Genomic DNA, 17401 nt, shown 5'->3' with positions numbered 1-17401 from the left:
ACAGGACTACATCCAGCATCTCTACGATCGTCTCCATGGGAGAATAGCAGCCTGCATTGCTGCGAAAGGTGGATATACACTGTACTAGTGCCGACATTGTGCATGCTCTGTTGCCTGTGTCTATGTGCCTGTGGTTCTGTCAGTGTGATCATGTGATGTATCTGACCCCAGGAATGTGTCAATAAAGTTTCCCCTTCCTGGGACAATGAATTCACGGTGTTCTTATTTCAATTTCAAGGAGTGTATTTCTCATTATGTCCTAAGGTGATGAAATATACCAATTCCCTGCTTTTCGAAGGTAAAGCGTCTGCTTTCTTTGGCTTGTCTTTTGACGATACCTAGCACAAAGACTAATTTTAGTTATTTATGGATAAACAGTGCCTCTAGGGGTTCTGTTAATTAAATTTACCTATATCATAACAACTTCATTACGACATTTGCATTTATCAGGGTACTTCTTGCGCGCTGAAAGTTTTTCTAAAGTCTCTAGACTTTTTCAACGGATCCCACCATTTTTAAAAGATTAGCTCCTTTACTTCAGTTATATGTGGTGAACTATCATTCGCACTACTACATGACAAACTGCGCGATCGAAATGCCTCAGGTTTAAGCACTCCACAGCGTGGTAAGTTTAAGAAATATGGCAGGTCTCAAACATAATAAGTTAAACGCCACCCTGCGGCTTAACCAAAATAAAACAAGCGAAAGAACTAAGGTGGGGGTTCTAAGTATACAACACTGACCATTTGTCAGGGTTCATTACCATTAAAAAGCAATATACAGGGTGGTCAGAAAATGTGTGAAGTGCTTGTAGGGGTATTACAGGGCAGGTTGCACTGAGACATAAATGTTAAGAAAGAAATTCGGTAAGTTGCTCCGTTTCCGAGTTATTTAGCATAGAATTTAGCCAATCGGGGAGTCTCGCGCTCGCATTCAAGCGGCCTGCCAGGGGCGGTGTTGTCCAACGAGCGCCTTGTCTCGTTACCCGAAACTTGAATTTACGCGCGCGACGATCTGATTGGCTAACTTCAATACTAAATAACTCGGAAACGGCGCAACGTATCGAATTTCTCTCTTAACATTTAAGTCTCAGTACAACCTGCCCTGTAACATCCCTACAAGCATTTCACACATTTTCTGACCACTCTGTAGATTTACTAAGAGAAACAATTTCTGAGATCAGCATCATTCATTTTAAACAACAATTAAAACGGGAGCAGCATTTTGGATGCTAACAGCAGTTTTAAAGTGAAACAATGCCTTTTATCAAATTATAACTTTTCGTAGACAAGTCGAAAAACTGGATATTTTAAATGTCAAATTACGATCAAATGTTATGATCATTCAAACTGGACTGTATACATTTTAACAAAGGGCACAGCTTGGAAAAGAGTAACGAGCGAAAATAAGTTAAATAGAATTTCCCATTACTTTTGACGAGAACGTTACAATCTTGCCCCACTGGGTGGACTCAAAATTTTATATAACCTTGAAGTTAAAGCGCAACAGCCTGAATTTTAGAATTGAAAGAAAAAAGTAACAAATTAGAAATGTCAGGACTAGACGCTGCCCCTATATCTCCTACAACAAATAATTTTTTTTTAATACGGTGTCAAAGACCTCTACCCCGTGCTAGACTTGTCAATTTAACAATGTGCGGCCAAAATGTTCGTCAGAGATAAATCTCTCAAGCACGAGGAATAAGTTACGCAGATTAGATTATATGCTTTTCAACTTACAAGATTGACTGGTAACAGCAAAACGAAAAACCGTTTGTTGCTACCGTCTAACACGAAACAATAAGGCCGCTCAGTAAAGTAGCAGAACAATCTGAACACTCAAGTCTGACAGAGCTATTCGTTAGTGCTAATGTTAATGATGTTCTAATTCAGTGAGAGCCTGTTTTATGTTCCTTTTTATAATTCTGAGTCCTGCGTCTAAGTACTCCTAATTTTACTTTTACGCATTTCGGTAAAGTTTTCATACATGCTTCCAGTGTTTAACGTACTGTACTTACATACTTCAGAGTGCTTTTCTCTACATCCGAATGGCTCACTGTTCGCTTTCCAGCGCTCACCACTTGACACAACGTAGGTCAAGTTTTCCCAAAATGTATGTCACGGCGCTTTAATGTGTGGCGCTAAACTGTGGACCTTGTCGCAAAATTATATTCCATCCTGAGGTCCAAATCTTGCTGTGTTTGTGGTCTTCACTCCGAGGACAGGTTTCTTTCTCCTATTCACTTTAGTCCATTCCATGCATACCTCTACATCTCTGAAAGACTACTGCAACCTGCATACATTTGAACACGCTTACTGCATTACTCTCTTTGTCCCCTCTACAGTTTTTAACACCCACACTTCCTTTCGTTTCCAAAATGACGATAGTTCTTTGCCTCTGGAAGTGTTCTCTCATAAAATTTCTTGTTTTAGCCACGGTATGCCACAAATTTGTTTTTGCCCTAATTGAATCAGGACCTCATAATTTGTTATTTGATCTACTCATATATCTTCAACATTCATCTGTAGGTCCGCATTCCAAAAGCTCCTATTCCCTTCTTATCTAAAATGCTTATCATCCACGTTCCACTTCTGTGGAACGCCACATACCAGACAAATACCTAAAGAAAAGATTTTAAAAAATTTTCTTTTTCCAGAAAATTTTTTCTTATTATACCGAGTCGGCATTTTATATCATCCCTACTTCGACCGTAAACACTTTTCTGTCAAATAACAAATTATTTACTTGTTTTGGTGTCTTATTTCCTAGTCTCATTCCCTCTAAATCCTGTACGTTTATAATAAGAGACATTTTCTTAACGTGACTTGTAATAATTCTTAACCAATTTCGATAAAGTCTGTACAAGTGAACTCCTGCATCGATGGACAACTGTCATTTCAGTGAAGGTAAAACCAGAGTACAGTGACTGCCTTACTCTTCCTACTTAGCGAATGCAGGAGTAAGAGCCACCTGTTCCCTAGGTCTGTTTCAGCAGATACACCACATAAGTATGAAGTGGCCAATAAATTCTACTTCATGTTTGTTATGAAGACCTGTTATTGATAAACACTGATTCCTGTTTGCTATGTGAGTGGTGGTAATAAGATCAACTTGTAATTTTAGGTCGCTAAGAGAAGGGGATTATGTTTCTTGTATTTGTTTAAACATCGATATACACAGCACCTATTAACGCTTAAATTTGTGAAATAAAGTTTCATTAGACGTTCTCTTCAACTTCATCTACACGAAATCTAGCAATTGTTACTTCAATTTTTTGATAATGATTTATACAACCAATTTCAGATTATTTCTCTGCAGTTTGTCTAGAAAAGCACGTGGGAAAAAATTAAGACATAAATCGTTCAATGTGAGCTCTGATTGCCGATATTTCAATACAATACTTTTTTTGTCCATGTGTATGTGAAAGTCAACAAAATATTTTGGAATTCAGGAGAGATAGCTGATAATTGAAATCCGTAAAAAAATGTCGCAACGAAAAAAGTTTACGTTTTAATGATTGACACGCTAACTCGCTATTCATATCCACGAATATCTCTCCACTGATTCACCACAGAACGAAAAGAGCTTTCCTTATTTGTACGTTTTGCGTGCCCTCTATCAGTCGTATCTGGTAAGAAGCCCTCAATACGCCAGCAGACAACGGACAAGCGTATTGAAGGCAGTCTCTTTGCCACATTTCTTACTACACCTTCCAAGTGATCTGTCAGTAAATGTTTCATTGTCATGGTTCCACTTCGAGTTGTTTGTAATTGTAAACGCTAGGTATTTTGTTGAACAAACAAGCTTCATATTTGTACAATTTATTCTGCAACTGAAATTTTTGAGTACCCATGTGGAGGACCTCAGTGATAATTAAGAAACATTTAAAAAGACAGGAGAACTACATAGGGACCGGCTGGTAATCAGTTTATGGGCTCTTGCTGATCTTAAAGCGGCACTAAGGATGTCGTCTAACTGATCTGATTACGTGTATGGAAGATTCAGTTCGAAACACGTTCTGTGCACTATCTATAAAGGATGAAGTACTATGTGTAAGCACTGTACTCTGATTCGTTTCCCCACAGGCCCTGGTGGGGACCGCACACTGATGACTGTATTCTGTTTTTTGCTCAGGTCGAGTGCTGCAGGTGCGGTCCGTGGTGAATGGTACGGCCAGGTTGCCGTGTGACCTGACGCCGCCTTCACACAATGACTCCGTGATACTCGTAATCTGGTTTAAGAATGAGAAGACCGCCATCTACAGGTAAGCTTTTGTATGTAATCTCCTCATGTCAAAAACAATGAGTGCAAATCTTCACTAAGTATCTGTAATCGATTACGTTGTGAGAAATGAAAATTTATCCAGACGTGGACTCGATACCGATTTCATGCACCTCACGAGCTGTAGCCTCATTAGTCATAATAGAATTCCGGGACACTACTGCTAGGAATGATTCCTTAGGGTATATAAGAATAAACATCTGAAGGAATATACTCGGTGGGGACCGTTGTTACAATAACAGAAGCGGAAACATTTCTGTAGACGTGGAAACGCAAACATGTTGTTTTCGAGATAACTGCGAATGCGTGGTTACGAGACACGATCTTCAGTACGAAATAGTGTCCCAGTTACTTAAAATATATTGGAAATATAGGGTTGTGAGCAAGAACGTGGTAACCCACAAGTGAGTAATTCTGAGGAAAATGACAGAAACCTGTAAGGTACCTAAAAATATGATCTTTTGATATGTTAATGAGGTGACTGTTTAATGCTAATGAGTCAGATGGTATGTTAGATACATTACTGAATTTACCCTACTTATGTGGGTTACCATATTTGTTTTACTTTTGGATCAAGCACTACGAAAGAAAAACAATTTATTTGTTTATATACATGTTCTGAAAGAATTAAAGCAAACAATTAAAACAGATGAAACTTTCAATATTTTAGATAGTTCAGGCTTAAGGTGCTTTGCACAGTGTTTCATTTAAGTGGGTAATATTTAGCTGTCATTATGACAAAAGCGTTTAGTGAAAATGGTTGTAGAATCATGATTTCAGTTAGAACAATGAAAGAAGTCTTCAACATAATCTTTGTATCTCTCTCAAGTTGCTACATTCATTAATAACACTTGTTTCATTAGCTACTAATTTTTTGACTTAAATATTAGATCAAGTTATTCCCTTTCAGACAAGTGTAACTTGTGGTATGCTGGAAACACGTATTAAGTGTTGGAAATATTTTTCTGTACTTGTCAATTGGCAGTGGATTAACGTCTCTCTCTTTCCAAAATCAAACGTGGAACTCTTCATAATCATTATGCATGGAAAATTCATTCCCAATATGCACCCGGTCCGTTTTAGTCGCCTGCTCCTGTGACTTTGACATTTCGGAGTTTCTTTTAATACGCTGCAGCTCAAAATATTTCTGCTCGCCTGTGAAAGTCACGATCTTTCTTGTGGTGTGAGAATCTCTTTTATCTAGAGGCAGTGAGCTCATCCCGATTGATATCTTTTAGCCACATTCTGCGACCTTCCCCTACCGACATGAATTTACAAATGCTGCCTTGCATACCACTGTTACAGCTGAACTTTCCAGAACGTTGTTATGAATGCCATTGCTTCGCTTGCTGCTTTCAGCATTCTGTGTATATATAAAGGTTTTACAGGCTTCATTGACAATCGACCGTGCATGGACGCATTCTGGACATCATAACTGCCAATTTCCCAGCATGTCGGAAGTTACACGACTTGTCAGGATTGGTGTGGTGAGTATCTTCAACACGTGATGAAACCACATACAGAAGTCTTGGGGTTGGGCGGCCCTCCCCTCATTACAGATATCGGACGTAGTAGGCTGGGCAGATTGGTAAAACAGGAAAGTCGTCAAAATGTGGCGGAACTTACATCAGACTTCAGTGCTACGCAGAGCACAAGAGTGTCTGAATACACAGTGCACCGAACACTCCCAACGATGGACCTCCACAGAGGACGACCCATGCAAGTGCCAACCTGAAAACCACGACATCGGCAATCACTACTGAAACGGGTATGTAACCATCGGCACTGGACGCAGGCGCAGTGGCAGAACCTTGTATGGTATGATGAACCCCAGTGCCTTCTTCATCATGCCGTTGGGTAGGCGCGAATCAGTCGACTTCCAGGGGAACGGCTCCTCGACACCTACATTATGGGGCAGAGAGAAGCTGGCGGTGGCTCCATTACGCTGTTGAAAACATTCACGTGACATCCACGGGTTCAGTGCTGCTGTTCTAAGGTTACATGACCACGTACAGCCCTTCATGACGATCATATTCACCAATAGTGGCATTTTTCAGCAAGATAATGCGCCATGCCACGAGGCAAGCAGTGTGATGGAGTGTTTCGAGAAACACAGTGCCGAGTACCAATTGATTCGCTGCCCCCCCCCTCCCTCCCCCCCCCCTCAGGTTGCCAGATCTGATCGCGATCGAGCGCACATGGCATGTCAACTCAGAGCTCATCACCCTACTCCCTGGAATTTACGAGAATTACGTGACTTGTGTGTACAGATGTGGGGCCAAAAAGAACAGCGACCTACCAAGGCCTCATTGCTACCATACCACATGTCACCGCTGTTATCCGTGCCAAAGATCAACGTACAGGCTATTAGGTAGGTGATCATAACGTTCTGGCTGATCAGTGTGTTACTGTCCCTTGTAAGCATGGTTGCAGTGCTCATTCTGATTACCGTTTTGTCATATTAATTTTTGCTGTATTGTTTCCAGATAATCTGATGATGCCTTACAAGGGCTAACGCGTATTTGTTATTGATAGAAAAAATATGGCAAACAAAACTTCGTTTATTCAAAAATATTCATAAGTGGTTGCTGCATCAGACAGTCAAAATGCAATTGAAACAATATTACTGCTCGAGTCTTTGGGATTTCCTACAGGTCTGAATAAAGGAACACATAGGAATAATGCAGTAGCTTTTTGCTGCATCTTTTGCTAGTAAATTGAATAATCACACGACTGTTACAGAGATCAACTGAGAATCCCTGGAGGGTAGACGACGCTCTTTCCACAGAACCACTATTGATAAAATGTAGAGAACCGGCATTTAAAGGTGACAAACTATTCTACTGGCGGCAACAGACATTTCACGTAAGGACCATGGATATAAGAGCATATAGGGCTCCTAAAGAGACATATATACAGTAATATACAAGTGCATGGTTTCGCTGCGATATGTACTGATAAAATTCTGTCGAGCTCCCAGTCGCGTCAAGGAACGTTTTCAATGCGCCTCCGCTCCCGCTTCAACCCTCCGTTGTCCGGATCCCAAGCCGTGCTTAGCTGCAGACCACCGTCTTTATTGAGGGTGTTGTCACAAATTTTTATCACGATCGCTTCTTTTATGGCGCTGTCCCTGAATAGTGTAATAACATAGTCTCGTCGAATGTAGTATGATGTCCGTTTTCTGGAGCATGCTCTTCTACCGCTGATTCCTCAGGGTACCGAAGCAAAACATCTCTCGTTTTACACAGCACTGCCCAAGAGAACACCCAGTCTGTTCGACATACAGATACACAAGCCAGCCTCCTTACACTGTGTGCACCATACCAAGAATACGACCGACTTCGTCAGTCGAAGTAAATGCTCGCATGGTGGAGAAGGAGATATTATCGTCAGCTTTGGTGAAATGTCATTAATCATGCTTATTACAATCAAAGTTTTCATGGATCTTTCATCCCATGTACTCGACGACACTCTTGCAGATTCATTTAATCGTGCACTGACACTATCGTATCTTTCGTATGACGGAGAATATTTTAACCAGACGGATGACTTCGCAATGGGGAACCCATTAGCTCCAGTTTTAGGCAATCAGTTTATAGAGGACTTTGAGGACATCGCCGTAGACATGGCAAAGCCCAGCTGCTTTTACCGTTTCTCGATGACAAGTTCGTTGTGTGGTCTCGTGGACGTGAAAAATCTGGATAATTCGCGATTCACATCAGTAATATCCATGGCAACATCGCGATGAAGGGAGAGACAGATGGTGCCTTGCCGTTCCTTGACGTCCTCGTTCACTTTAAAACAGATGGTTGTGTCAGTCATAATATTTCCCAGCAATTCACCCATACCGTCTGATATCTGCAAGCTAACATGTCTCAGCAACCGTCGCAGAAACGTTCTTTCCTGAGGACGTTGGTGCATCGAGCGGAGGCCGTCTAAGACGCTGGAAACCTGCCAAAGGAACTCAGCCTCTTACGGAAAGTATTTGAAGAAAACGGCTACAAAAACCGCCATATTTCACAAGCCTTCTTTCCGAAAACAAATCTGTGTTGAAATGTGTATGAACTCAAAAGCGTTATTCACTTTCTCTGTTTGTCAAGCTGTGTTTCAAATGTTCCAATGTGTGTGAATTTGTAAGGGATCAAACTGCTTAGGTCATCGGTCCCTAGACATACACAATACTTAAACTAACTTATGCTAAGAATACACACACACACAAACACAAACACAAACACACACACACACACACACACACACACACACACACACACACACACACACACACATGCCCGAGGGAGGACTCGAACCTCCAGCGGGAGTTGCCGCACAGTCCGTGACGTGACGCCTGAAACCGCGCGGCCACTCCGCGCGGCTCCGAAAACACGTAAGTAGAATCATCCAGAGGAGAACCCGAAGGAGCTTGCATTTTTGACGTTCTGTGATTCAGAAATAGGAAAAATCAGTCGGCTCCTCAGGAGACAAAACGTCGATTCCGTGTCCGCCAGCTTGGCTGGGTGGTACTGTGCTCGTCTCCCACGCAGGCGGGCCCGGGTTCGATCGCCAACCTTAGTGGAGATTTCATCCGCTCGGAGACTTGGTGTTGTGCTGTCCTCATCATCATTTCATCCTCATCACCACCGCACCAGTCACCCAATGCGGCGTCGACTGAAATAAGACTTGCACTTGGCGGCCGAACTCCCCCGGATTGGGTCTCCTGGCCAACGATGCCATACGCTCATTTCATTTCTTCGATTCGGTCTTCAGGTTTCCAGCAAAAGTTCAACAGCTCACGAGGCCGTTGAAAGAAGATGTAGGCCTCAGAACGCCAGGAGTATATAAAGTACCGTGTGGATGTGGACAGTTATGTCGGATAGGCTGTGCTAGAGCGAGTACCGGGGACGTTAACAGAAGGTAGCTCAGCTATGTAAGGGTGGTAGTAGTAACCAAAAAGTAGTTACCACTCGACAATTGCCGAGGAGTCCACTGCCGAAAGCTCGTGTATTTTAAACAACTTGACGTGGCTTAAAGCTAGTTCATCTCTCTTTCTGTTTGCAAGCGGAACAAGAAATGAAATTACTCGTAGTGGTTCAACGTCCTCCCTGCCAAGCACCATATGTTGGCTTGCGGAGTATGTATGTAGATGTAGATCCGTGCTATTATGAACCGGAGAAAAATTCCATCAGTGTCGTCTCTAATGACCGAACTGGCCATGGACCAAGACCACCGTGACCAATCCACTATTGTCCAAAATAAGTGCTGGAGATCATGGGGAATTTACACCTAAGCACTCAGAAATTATCCTTCAATAACCTCTGAATAATATTTGTCGGTGGAGTTCTGGTTTATCCTATACAAACAAAATGAGCGCTGGTTTCGATAAGTAAGAAATTCATTTAAAAAAAATAAACAAACGAAATACATAAATATGTTCGTCTAACCACCCCATTTCACGTATGATAAATGTGAAGCGTATGAAATCCTCTACTACGCTGGCGGGAAAGAACTCAATCCATGAAGTTCACAATGAGTGCACCACGTTCATTTCACTGACAACTCGTACAATTTCCTCCTTCAAGTCGTGGATGTTTTGGAGTTTATTGGCATACACTAATGATGTAAGATGTCCGAAGGAAAAAAGTCACAAGGAGTCAACTCACATGACCTTGGTGGCCATTGATGACCAGCATTGAGAAAAATTATGCGATCCGGGCACCGCTCGTGGAGCAAATGATTTGTTTCGCCTTCGGCCGCTGTGACCCAGTGGTTCTAGGTGCTTAAGTCTGGAACTGCGCAACCGCTACGATCGCAGGTTCGAATCCTGCCTCTGGCATGGATGTGTTTGATGTCTTTAGGTTAGTTCGTAGTTCTACGTTTTAGGGTACTGATGACCTCCGATGTTAAGTTCCATAGTGCCTAGAGCCATTTGGACCATTTCAATTGTTTCGCGGGAAATATGGCAGGTGGCACCGTGCTGCTGAAATCACTACTCTTCGTTGTCCATTCCATCTAAATAAGGCCACAAAAACTGCCTTATCATCGTACGGCATCGGTCTCAATTGACTGTTGCATGGGGGCCTAATTATAATGCAATAATTTTCGTAGCTGTGTGACCGGTTGGGAAGTCTCGTAACCGGTTGGCCCTGAGTAGTATTAGCACGCAATGTGACTGCATAAAATAACAATAAAGAATGAAAGGACATTTCCGTTAACAAAATTGATTAATTAAGTCCTCTGCAACTATAATAGCTACGAAACAACAAAGCACAAATGTAACTGTTCTGTGTGTGGTAGTGTGATTCAACGTACATGTATCTGGCACGGTTCTTCCTCAAGACGACAAGATATTTTAAACACCATTTACAATGAACTAATTGAAAAACCAGAAATACTATAATTGCACATAGAAACCAGAATTACAAGTCTAATACATGAACACGAGCCAGATGCTTTGTTGACTGAACCTGTGACCAAGAAGTATTGTCATTTAGGAAATGTGAAATAAATTTTTTTTTACCTCTATATATATTGACGAAAATTACACTGTGATCATTGCAACATCTTCCATATAAACATTACACCAACCGAACTGCATCGCTCGCCCAACAGAACAACTGCACACGACATCCTCTGAACTAGTACCGCTCTCGACATCCTGTCAACAAGTAACCCGCGCCAGCCTCTGAACTACTACTGCCCCAGTGGAGGCGGCGGAATAATAATCTTTGGCGCAATCTCTGGCGCTGTGACTCAGTGTAGCCACCGTTCACTGTCAAAGATTGTCCTACCACTTTAAAAAAAAAAAAAAAAAAAAAAAGATCACTCGTTGTGGATGCCGTTCCCTTTCTTGGATCATGCAAGCAGTTTCTGACCCACAGATACGGTTGTTCTGCTCCTTCACAAAACCGTTTAACTGGAAATGTGCTTCACACTGAAGATGATTTTGTTTGAGAAACTGTTATACTGTTTTCTCAGGACCCAATGAACAAAATCTCGTCTCTTCTGGTGTCCGTCTCTTTCAGGTGCTACGTCAATTGAATTTAATAGGTGTGGTAATGGAGATCACACCGGAAAATTCTCGTACTGAAGAACAACTTAAGCCCAATCGTTAGGAACGGTGAAGAATTGGTTTCATCGGGCTAACAGCTACACTGGCGCGGACCACCGCAACGTTCTGCTTGCTTCGGCCAGAGGACGATGCCAAGGATTTTTACGGTTTATTGTTGAACCCGTCTCAATAAACTTTTTCGTAAGTCTGCGAGCTATTGATTCAATCAGTGCCTCATTACACTCTATATTCACGCGATTCACCCGACATTTGCAGCACAAGTTTGTCCATTCTGATAACACTTTTTTACCACTAGCACATGTTGCGCACAAGTGATGTGCTCCATGGTTAGACATCGAATGCGAGAAATTCAAAAAGAGTCAACAATCGGAATGTTCCTGGAGAAAGAAAGGAAACAAAACAATGGCTCCAATCGACAAACAAAAACTTACCAGCCGTTTCAAAACCGGTGCTCGTTCTTAACAACCATTTCTGTGAGACCGTATGACAACAGCAATAGTCGTGAAGATCACACCAATAGAACCAGTCAGGACTTCTGTTATCTGGGCTATCAACGTATATGATAAAGATGTAACAAGAAAGTAGTTGAATTCGGAATCGCATGTTGAATCATAATTAGATAAGGTTGAGCACGACACACGAAATCGTTGTCAAAATGTGGTTTAAACGATGTATTGTTCTAGTATGAGCAGCAATGCAATTTATTTTCAATAAATGTAGCTAGGAAATATGCTGGCTTTACATGCTATTCCTGAAAAGTGAGAATAAATGAAAGAGTTATATAGAATTTGGCTTTTTGTGTCCTCGGAGTCATTCGCGGCTTCATGTCTGAATAAAATATTCTTGATTTTCCTTTTGAATAAAATTCTCAAGCTTTCGATGATGATCTCCGCCACCGTTGTCAGGAGTAAAACAACTGACTGCCGGGGCTGGCACTGTTTTCCGCTTAAATAGCCACGGTTGCGGTCTGTGGCAGCCGTCAGAGAGGGCCGAAACGACGCGTGTGCCGACGCTGATTGGGCAGCTCTTAGGAGCTCCGGCCCGTCGCGGGACCTTGTGATGTCGGAGGGCGCGAGGGGCCGGCGCCACGTTTGAAACTGCCGCAGGCCGCCTCCCTACAAGCGCTAAGCATTCGTCGTCACCCGTTTCGCCATATACAGCCCTCGCTTACACCCTACTACGTGTGTAGTCCTGGTCTATGCTAAAATTATTGCTTGTCATTCTAATCTCTTCCGCCTTTTTTATAACGGAATCCCAGTACGTTGACGCAAGTGCAAAACTCATGTTTTCAAACTGTATATTGCGTCAGTTTTCCAAGCTATGCCCAGCTATGGCCCACTTGTCACCTCGCTTTTGCTCAGTACAACGCTCTTCAACTTTGCGAATTCTCTGACCCATAGAGATGCTCCCACATTCGCAAGCAACACCGTACACAATGAGCACACGAAGAGCTATGTCATCTTTAATAGGTCGCAGCATATCTCGTTTCCTGGCGGCCGGCCGGAACACTAGTCTCAGTCCGTGTCTCTGCAGCACACGTCCTAACGTGCTGCTCTTTGCCCCACAGTATGGCAGAGAAACGGTCAGCTTGGCTTCATCTGTCGATTCGAACGGTACGCTTTCAGGTGCCACCGAAGGAGATTGTTCGACAGAGAGTGCTCTCTGCACATTCACTCATCAAATAGTACAAGCATCAAGTTACAATATAACGCCGGATTGTTTTTCTCTCCAAGGCTCTCGATTGTGTAGACCATCATACTCTTTCAGAGAAACTCAAGTTTTATGGAACTTATGGCTTCACACACAGCTGGTCTGAATCATGCTTGACAAACAAGACGAAAAATGTTGTGCTGAATAATTAAGATAATTTTGGAAAGGTTAAAAAAACTTAGTGACTGGGACAAAGCAAAAATCACAAATCGATTTCCACGGTCTTCAATTTTTGGTCCACTCCTATTGCTTATATATGTGTAGGACTATCCACTTAATATTCAACAAGCAATACTGATGCTTTTTGCAGACGATTCTAGTGATTTAATAAATCCCATCAGAGTAAACAACTTACCTCTACTATTGAAGAAACACACTACACTGAATTCTGTTCAACAAATAGTCATATCAACAATTGTAGCACATGAGCAGGAGTCAGTAACTAGGTTATAATATAATTCCTCAAATTTTCGCCTATACATATTGATGAAAGCTTGAACTGCAAGAAGCATAGTGGTGAGCTTCTCAAACCATGTAGCTCAGCTACTTCTAATCATCAATTAATTGTTAATCTTGGAAACAAAAGCATCAACTTCCTGACAAATATAGCATTGTCAAATTAGTTTTCTGTGATAACCTACCAAAGTAGTGATTGCACAAAAGTGAACACTAAGAATAATATGTGAAGTTGACACAAAGGCGTCATGTAGGTATCTTTTCAACGAACTAGGCATTTTAACTGTGCTTTCGAAATACAGGTTTTGTATATTGAAATTCATCATAAATAATCCAACACAATGTGAGAACAACTATGATGCACGTACCTACAACACTACACGTAAAAATGGCACTTATTTCTCATTGGTTAAGCTGTCAGTCACTCACAGAGGAGTTCAGTATTCAGGAATATAATGTTTCGATCATTTTCCCAATAACACAGCATATCAGACTGCTATAGAAGCAGGTTTTAAATCTAATTTACAATTATTTCTCTTGGACGACTCCTTCTATTCCACTGACGAATTTCTACTTCAAAACTGGTATCCAGTAAGAAAAATAAGAAAAGAATAAAATAATAAATTTTTTTAAAGTGTAGTTGTATAAGCAGGAATAAAACAATAATGTGTTCATCAATGTTAACACTAAATACGTATTATAACCTGTCAGCCTACTCGCTCTACATCATTTCGATAAAAAAATCCTTCAAATGATATGACACATATAAGTAACTAACAACCTTGCTCTTCTCGTGGGAAACTACGCCAAAAAATACAAAACAAACAGAAATGACCAACGGCATGATAATGCTGAAAGCAAGAGAAATTGCTCCACTAAAGACATATAATGTGTGTTCAAAAGACGTATTGCCTTTAACTGAAACGGATCCATTGCTAAAAGATACGGATTAACCTGCAATCGGATCTCTGGGAGGGGATTGCCAGGGATGGTGACGACGAGAAAAATGTAGAACAACCACCGAAGGGATAACATTTTACGACTTGGAGCACGGAATGTAGAAGTCTGAAGGTATCAGAAAAGCTATCAAATCTGAATATAGAAATTCAAAGACTCGTCCTAAATGTAATAGGTGGCAACAGAGGGAAAAGGAAAGATGGTAAGAATTTCTGATCAGAAGAATACAGGGTGATGTCAAAATCAGCACCAAATAGTAGGATTCGTTATTAATAGGCAAACAGGGCAGAGAGTAAGCTAGTGTGACCAGTTCATGACCGGTTCACTGATATGATTATTCTCATCAGATCAGAGAGAAACCAGCGCCGAGAACGATAGTTTAGCTGCGGATGGTCCCCTGGTAGCCAAACGTAACCACTTCCAGTCAATGATCAGTTTAACTGGACCAGTGGATCCAATGGATTCCATGTAATCACGGCCCACAGCATTATGGAGTCACCACCAGCTTGCACGGTGTCTTGTTGACAACTTGGGTCTTTGGTTTCGTGGAATTTGTGCCACACTCGAAGTCTACCATCAGCTCTTACGAATTGAAATCGGGAGTCAACCGACCACGCCAAGGTTTACCAGTTGTTTAGAATCTAACAGATATAGTCACGAACCCAGGAGAGGCGCTGCAGGCGATCATTTTGTTTTTAGGAAAGTTAAAGGCACCAGAGACGCATTTCTGAGTTTGCGCTTGATTTGAATGAAAGTCTGAAGAAAAATCAGGATACTCTGATAGGATTTGTAGATCTATAAAACGCAGTAGACAGTGTGAAATGGTGCCACGCTTTAGAAATTCTGAGAGTGGGAGTAAGCTGCAGCGAAATACGGGAACCACACCGTATGTACGAGAATAAAGAGGGAATAATAATAACTGATGACCAGTGACGAAGTATGGATTAATTAGGGTATATCTTTTGCTCTCTGATGTTCAGGCTTATACATAGAAGAAGCAATGACAGTGACAAAATAATGATTCAAGAATGGGATTAAAATTCAGGGTTGAATAGATAGTATGGTAAGATTCGCTGATGACATTGCTACACTCCGTGAAAGTGAAGCAAAATTATAGGATGTGTTGAATCAAATGTACTGTCCAATACGTACAAAATATGGATTGACCACAAAATAAATAAATCGAAAGTAATGAGAAGCTAATGAGAAGTAGTAGAAATGAGAAAAGTATAATAAGTACAATATACAAACTGAGAGTAAATCGAAGAAATCTGAAACTAACGTAAGGCAGCAAAAATGAGACAAGTGAGAAACTTAACATCGGAATTGAGAATAACGAAATGGGCGAAGTTAAGCAAATCTTTTACCTAGACAACACAATAAACTATGACGGAAAGAGCGAGGAGGACATAAGTAGAAGACTAAATAGACAAAAAGGGCATTCCTGGCCAAGAAAAGTCTACTGGTATCAAACATGGCCCTTAATTTGATGAAGATATTTCTGAAAATATGAGTATCGAGCGCAGCAATGTACGGCAGTGAATCATTGTCAGTGAGACAGAAAGGGCAGAAAAGAATCGAGGCGTTTGAGATGTGGTGCTGTAGAAGAATGTTAAAAATTAAGTGAACTGGTAACACAACGAACGAGGTATTATCTTTCAAATCGTCAAAGAAATTATTTGGAAAAGAATAAGCGACACGATGATATTTGTGAAATATACTGAAGAGCAGGTTCGAATCCTGCCTTGGGCATGGATGTGTGTGATGTCCTTAGGTTATTTAGGTTTAAGTAGTTCTAAGTTCTAGGGGACTGATGACCTCAGAAATTAAGTCCCATAGTGCTCAGAGCCATTTGAACCAATCCAGCAGCTCTGTCCATAAATGCGTAAGAGTACGAGCGGGTGGTGTTCTGAACAGCACCTTGCAAGGCACCCAAGGCATCCCAGACATGCTCAATAATGTTCAGTGGTCAGTGGAAGTGTTTAAACTCAGATGAAGGCACTCTGTAGCAATTCTGGACTAGTCGGGCGTCGCATTGTCCTTCTGGAACTGCCCAAGTCCATCGGAATGCACCTTGGACGTGAATGGATGCAGGTGATCAGACAGGACGCTTACGTACGTGTCACCTGTCAGAGTCGTATCTAGACGTGTCAGGAGCCCCATGTCACTCCACCTGCACACGCCCCACACCACTACAGAGCCTCCACCGGCTTCAACAGTCCCCTGCTGACATGCAGGGCGCATGGATACATCCGCTCAATACAATTTGAAAAGAGAGTCGTCCGAACAGCCAACATGTTTCCAGTCACCAACATTCCCATGTAGGTGATGATGGGCCCAGGCGACGCGTAAGGTTTTGCGTCATACAGTCATCGAGTGTACACGAGTGGTCCTTTGGCTCCGAAAGCCCATATCGATGATATTTCGTAGAATGGTTCGTTCGCTGACACTTGTTAATGGCCAAGCATTAAAATCTGCACCAATTTGCGGAAAGGGTGCACTTCTGTCACGCTGAATAATTCCCTTTAGTCGTCGCTGGTCCCGTTTATGCAGGATTTGTTTCCTGCCGCAACGATGTCGGAGATTTGACGTTTTACCGGATTCCTGATACTCACGGTACAGTCGTGAAATGGGTGTACGTCAAAATCACCACTTCATCGTAAGCTTGCGGATGCTGTATCCTATCGCTTGTGCGCCGACTGTAACATCATGTTTAAACTCACTTAAATGTTGGTAACTTGCCGTTTTAGCTGCAGTAACCCAACTGACAACTGCAGTTATTGTCTTATATAGGCGTTGCCGACCACCGCGCCGTATTTTACCTGTTTACATATCTCGTTATTTGAATACACATGCCTGTACCAGTTACCAGTTTCCTTTTCTCTTCAGTGTACTTCGTGATCACCAATTATGATGTTAAGATTCTCACTG

At 41.8% G+C, this 17401-nt stretch overlaps 1 protein-coding gene across 1 annotated transcript in view; it reads left to right on the top strand.

Moving 5' to 3' along the window:
- LOC126482163 (V-set and immunoglobulin domain-containing protein 1-like) overlaps positions 1–17401 on the top strand; it is a 730649-nt gene that overhangs the window by 372035 nt on the left and 341213 nt on the right. The window contains exon 2 of the mRNA XM_050106140.1: positions 4135–4264. Coding sequence (XP_049962097.1) covers positions 4135–4264 — 130 coding nt within the window. The remainder of the gene's footprint in view (positions 1–4134; positions 4265–17401) is intronic.

Source organism: Schistocerca serialis, chromosome 5, assembly GCF_023864345.2.
Source record: "Schistocerca serialis cubense isolate TAMUIC-IGC-003099 chromosome 5, iqSchSeri2.2, whole genome shotgun sequence".
NCBI classification, from domain to species: domain Eukaryota; kingdom Metazoa; phylum Arthropoda; class Insecta; order Orthoptera; family Acrididae; genus Schistocerca; species Schistocerca serialis.
Note: the sequence above shows the minus strand (reverse complement) of the source record. Positions and strands in the feature narration are given on the sequence as shown.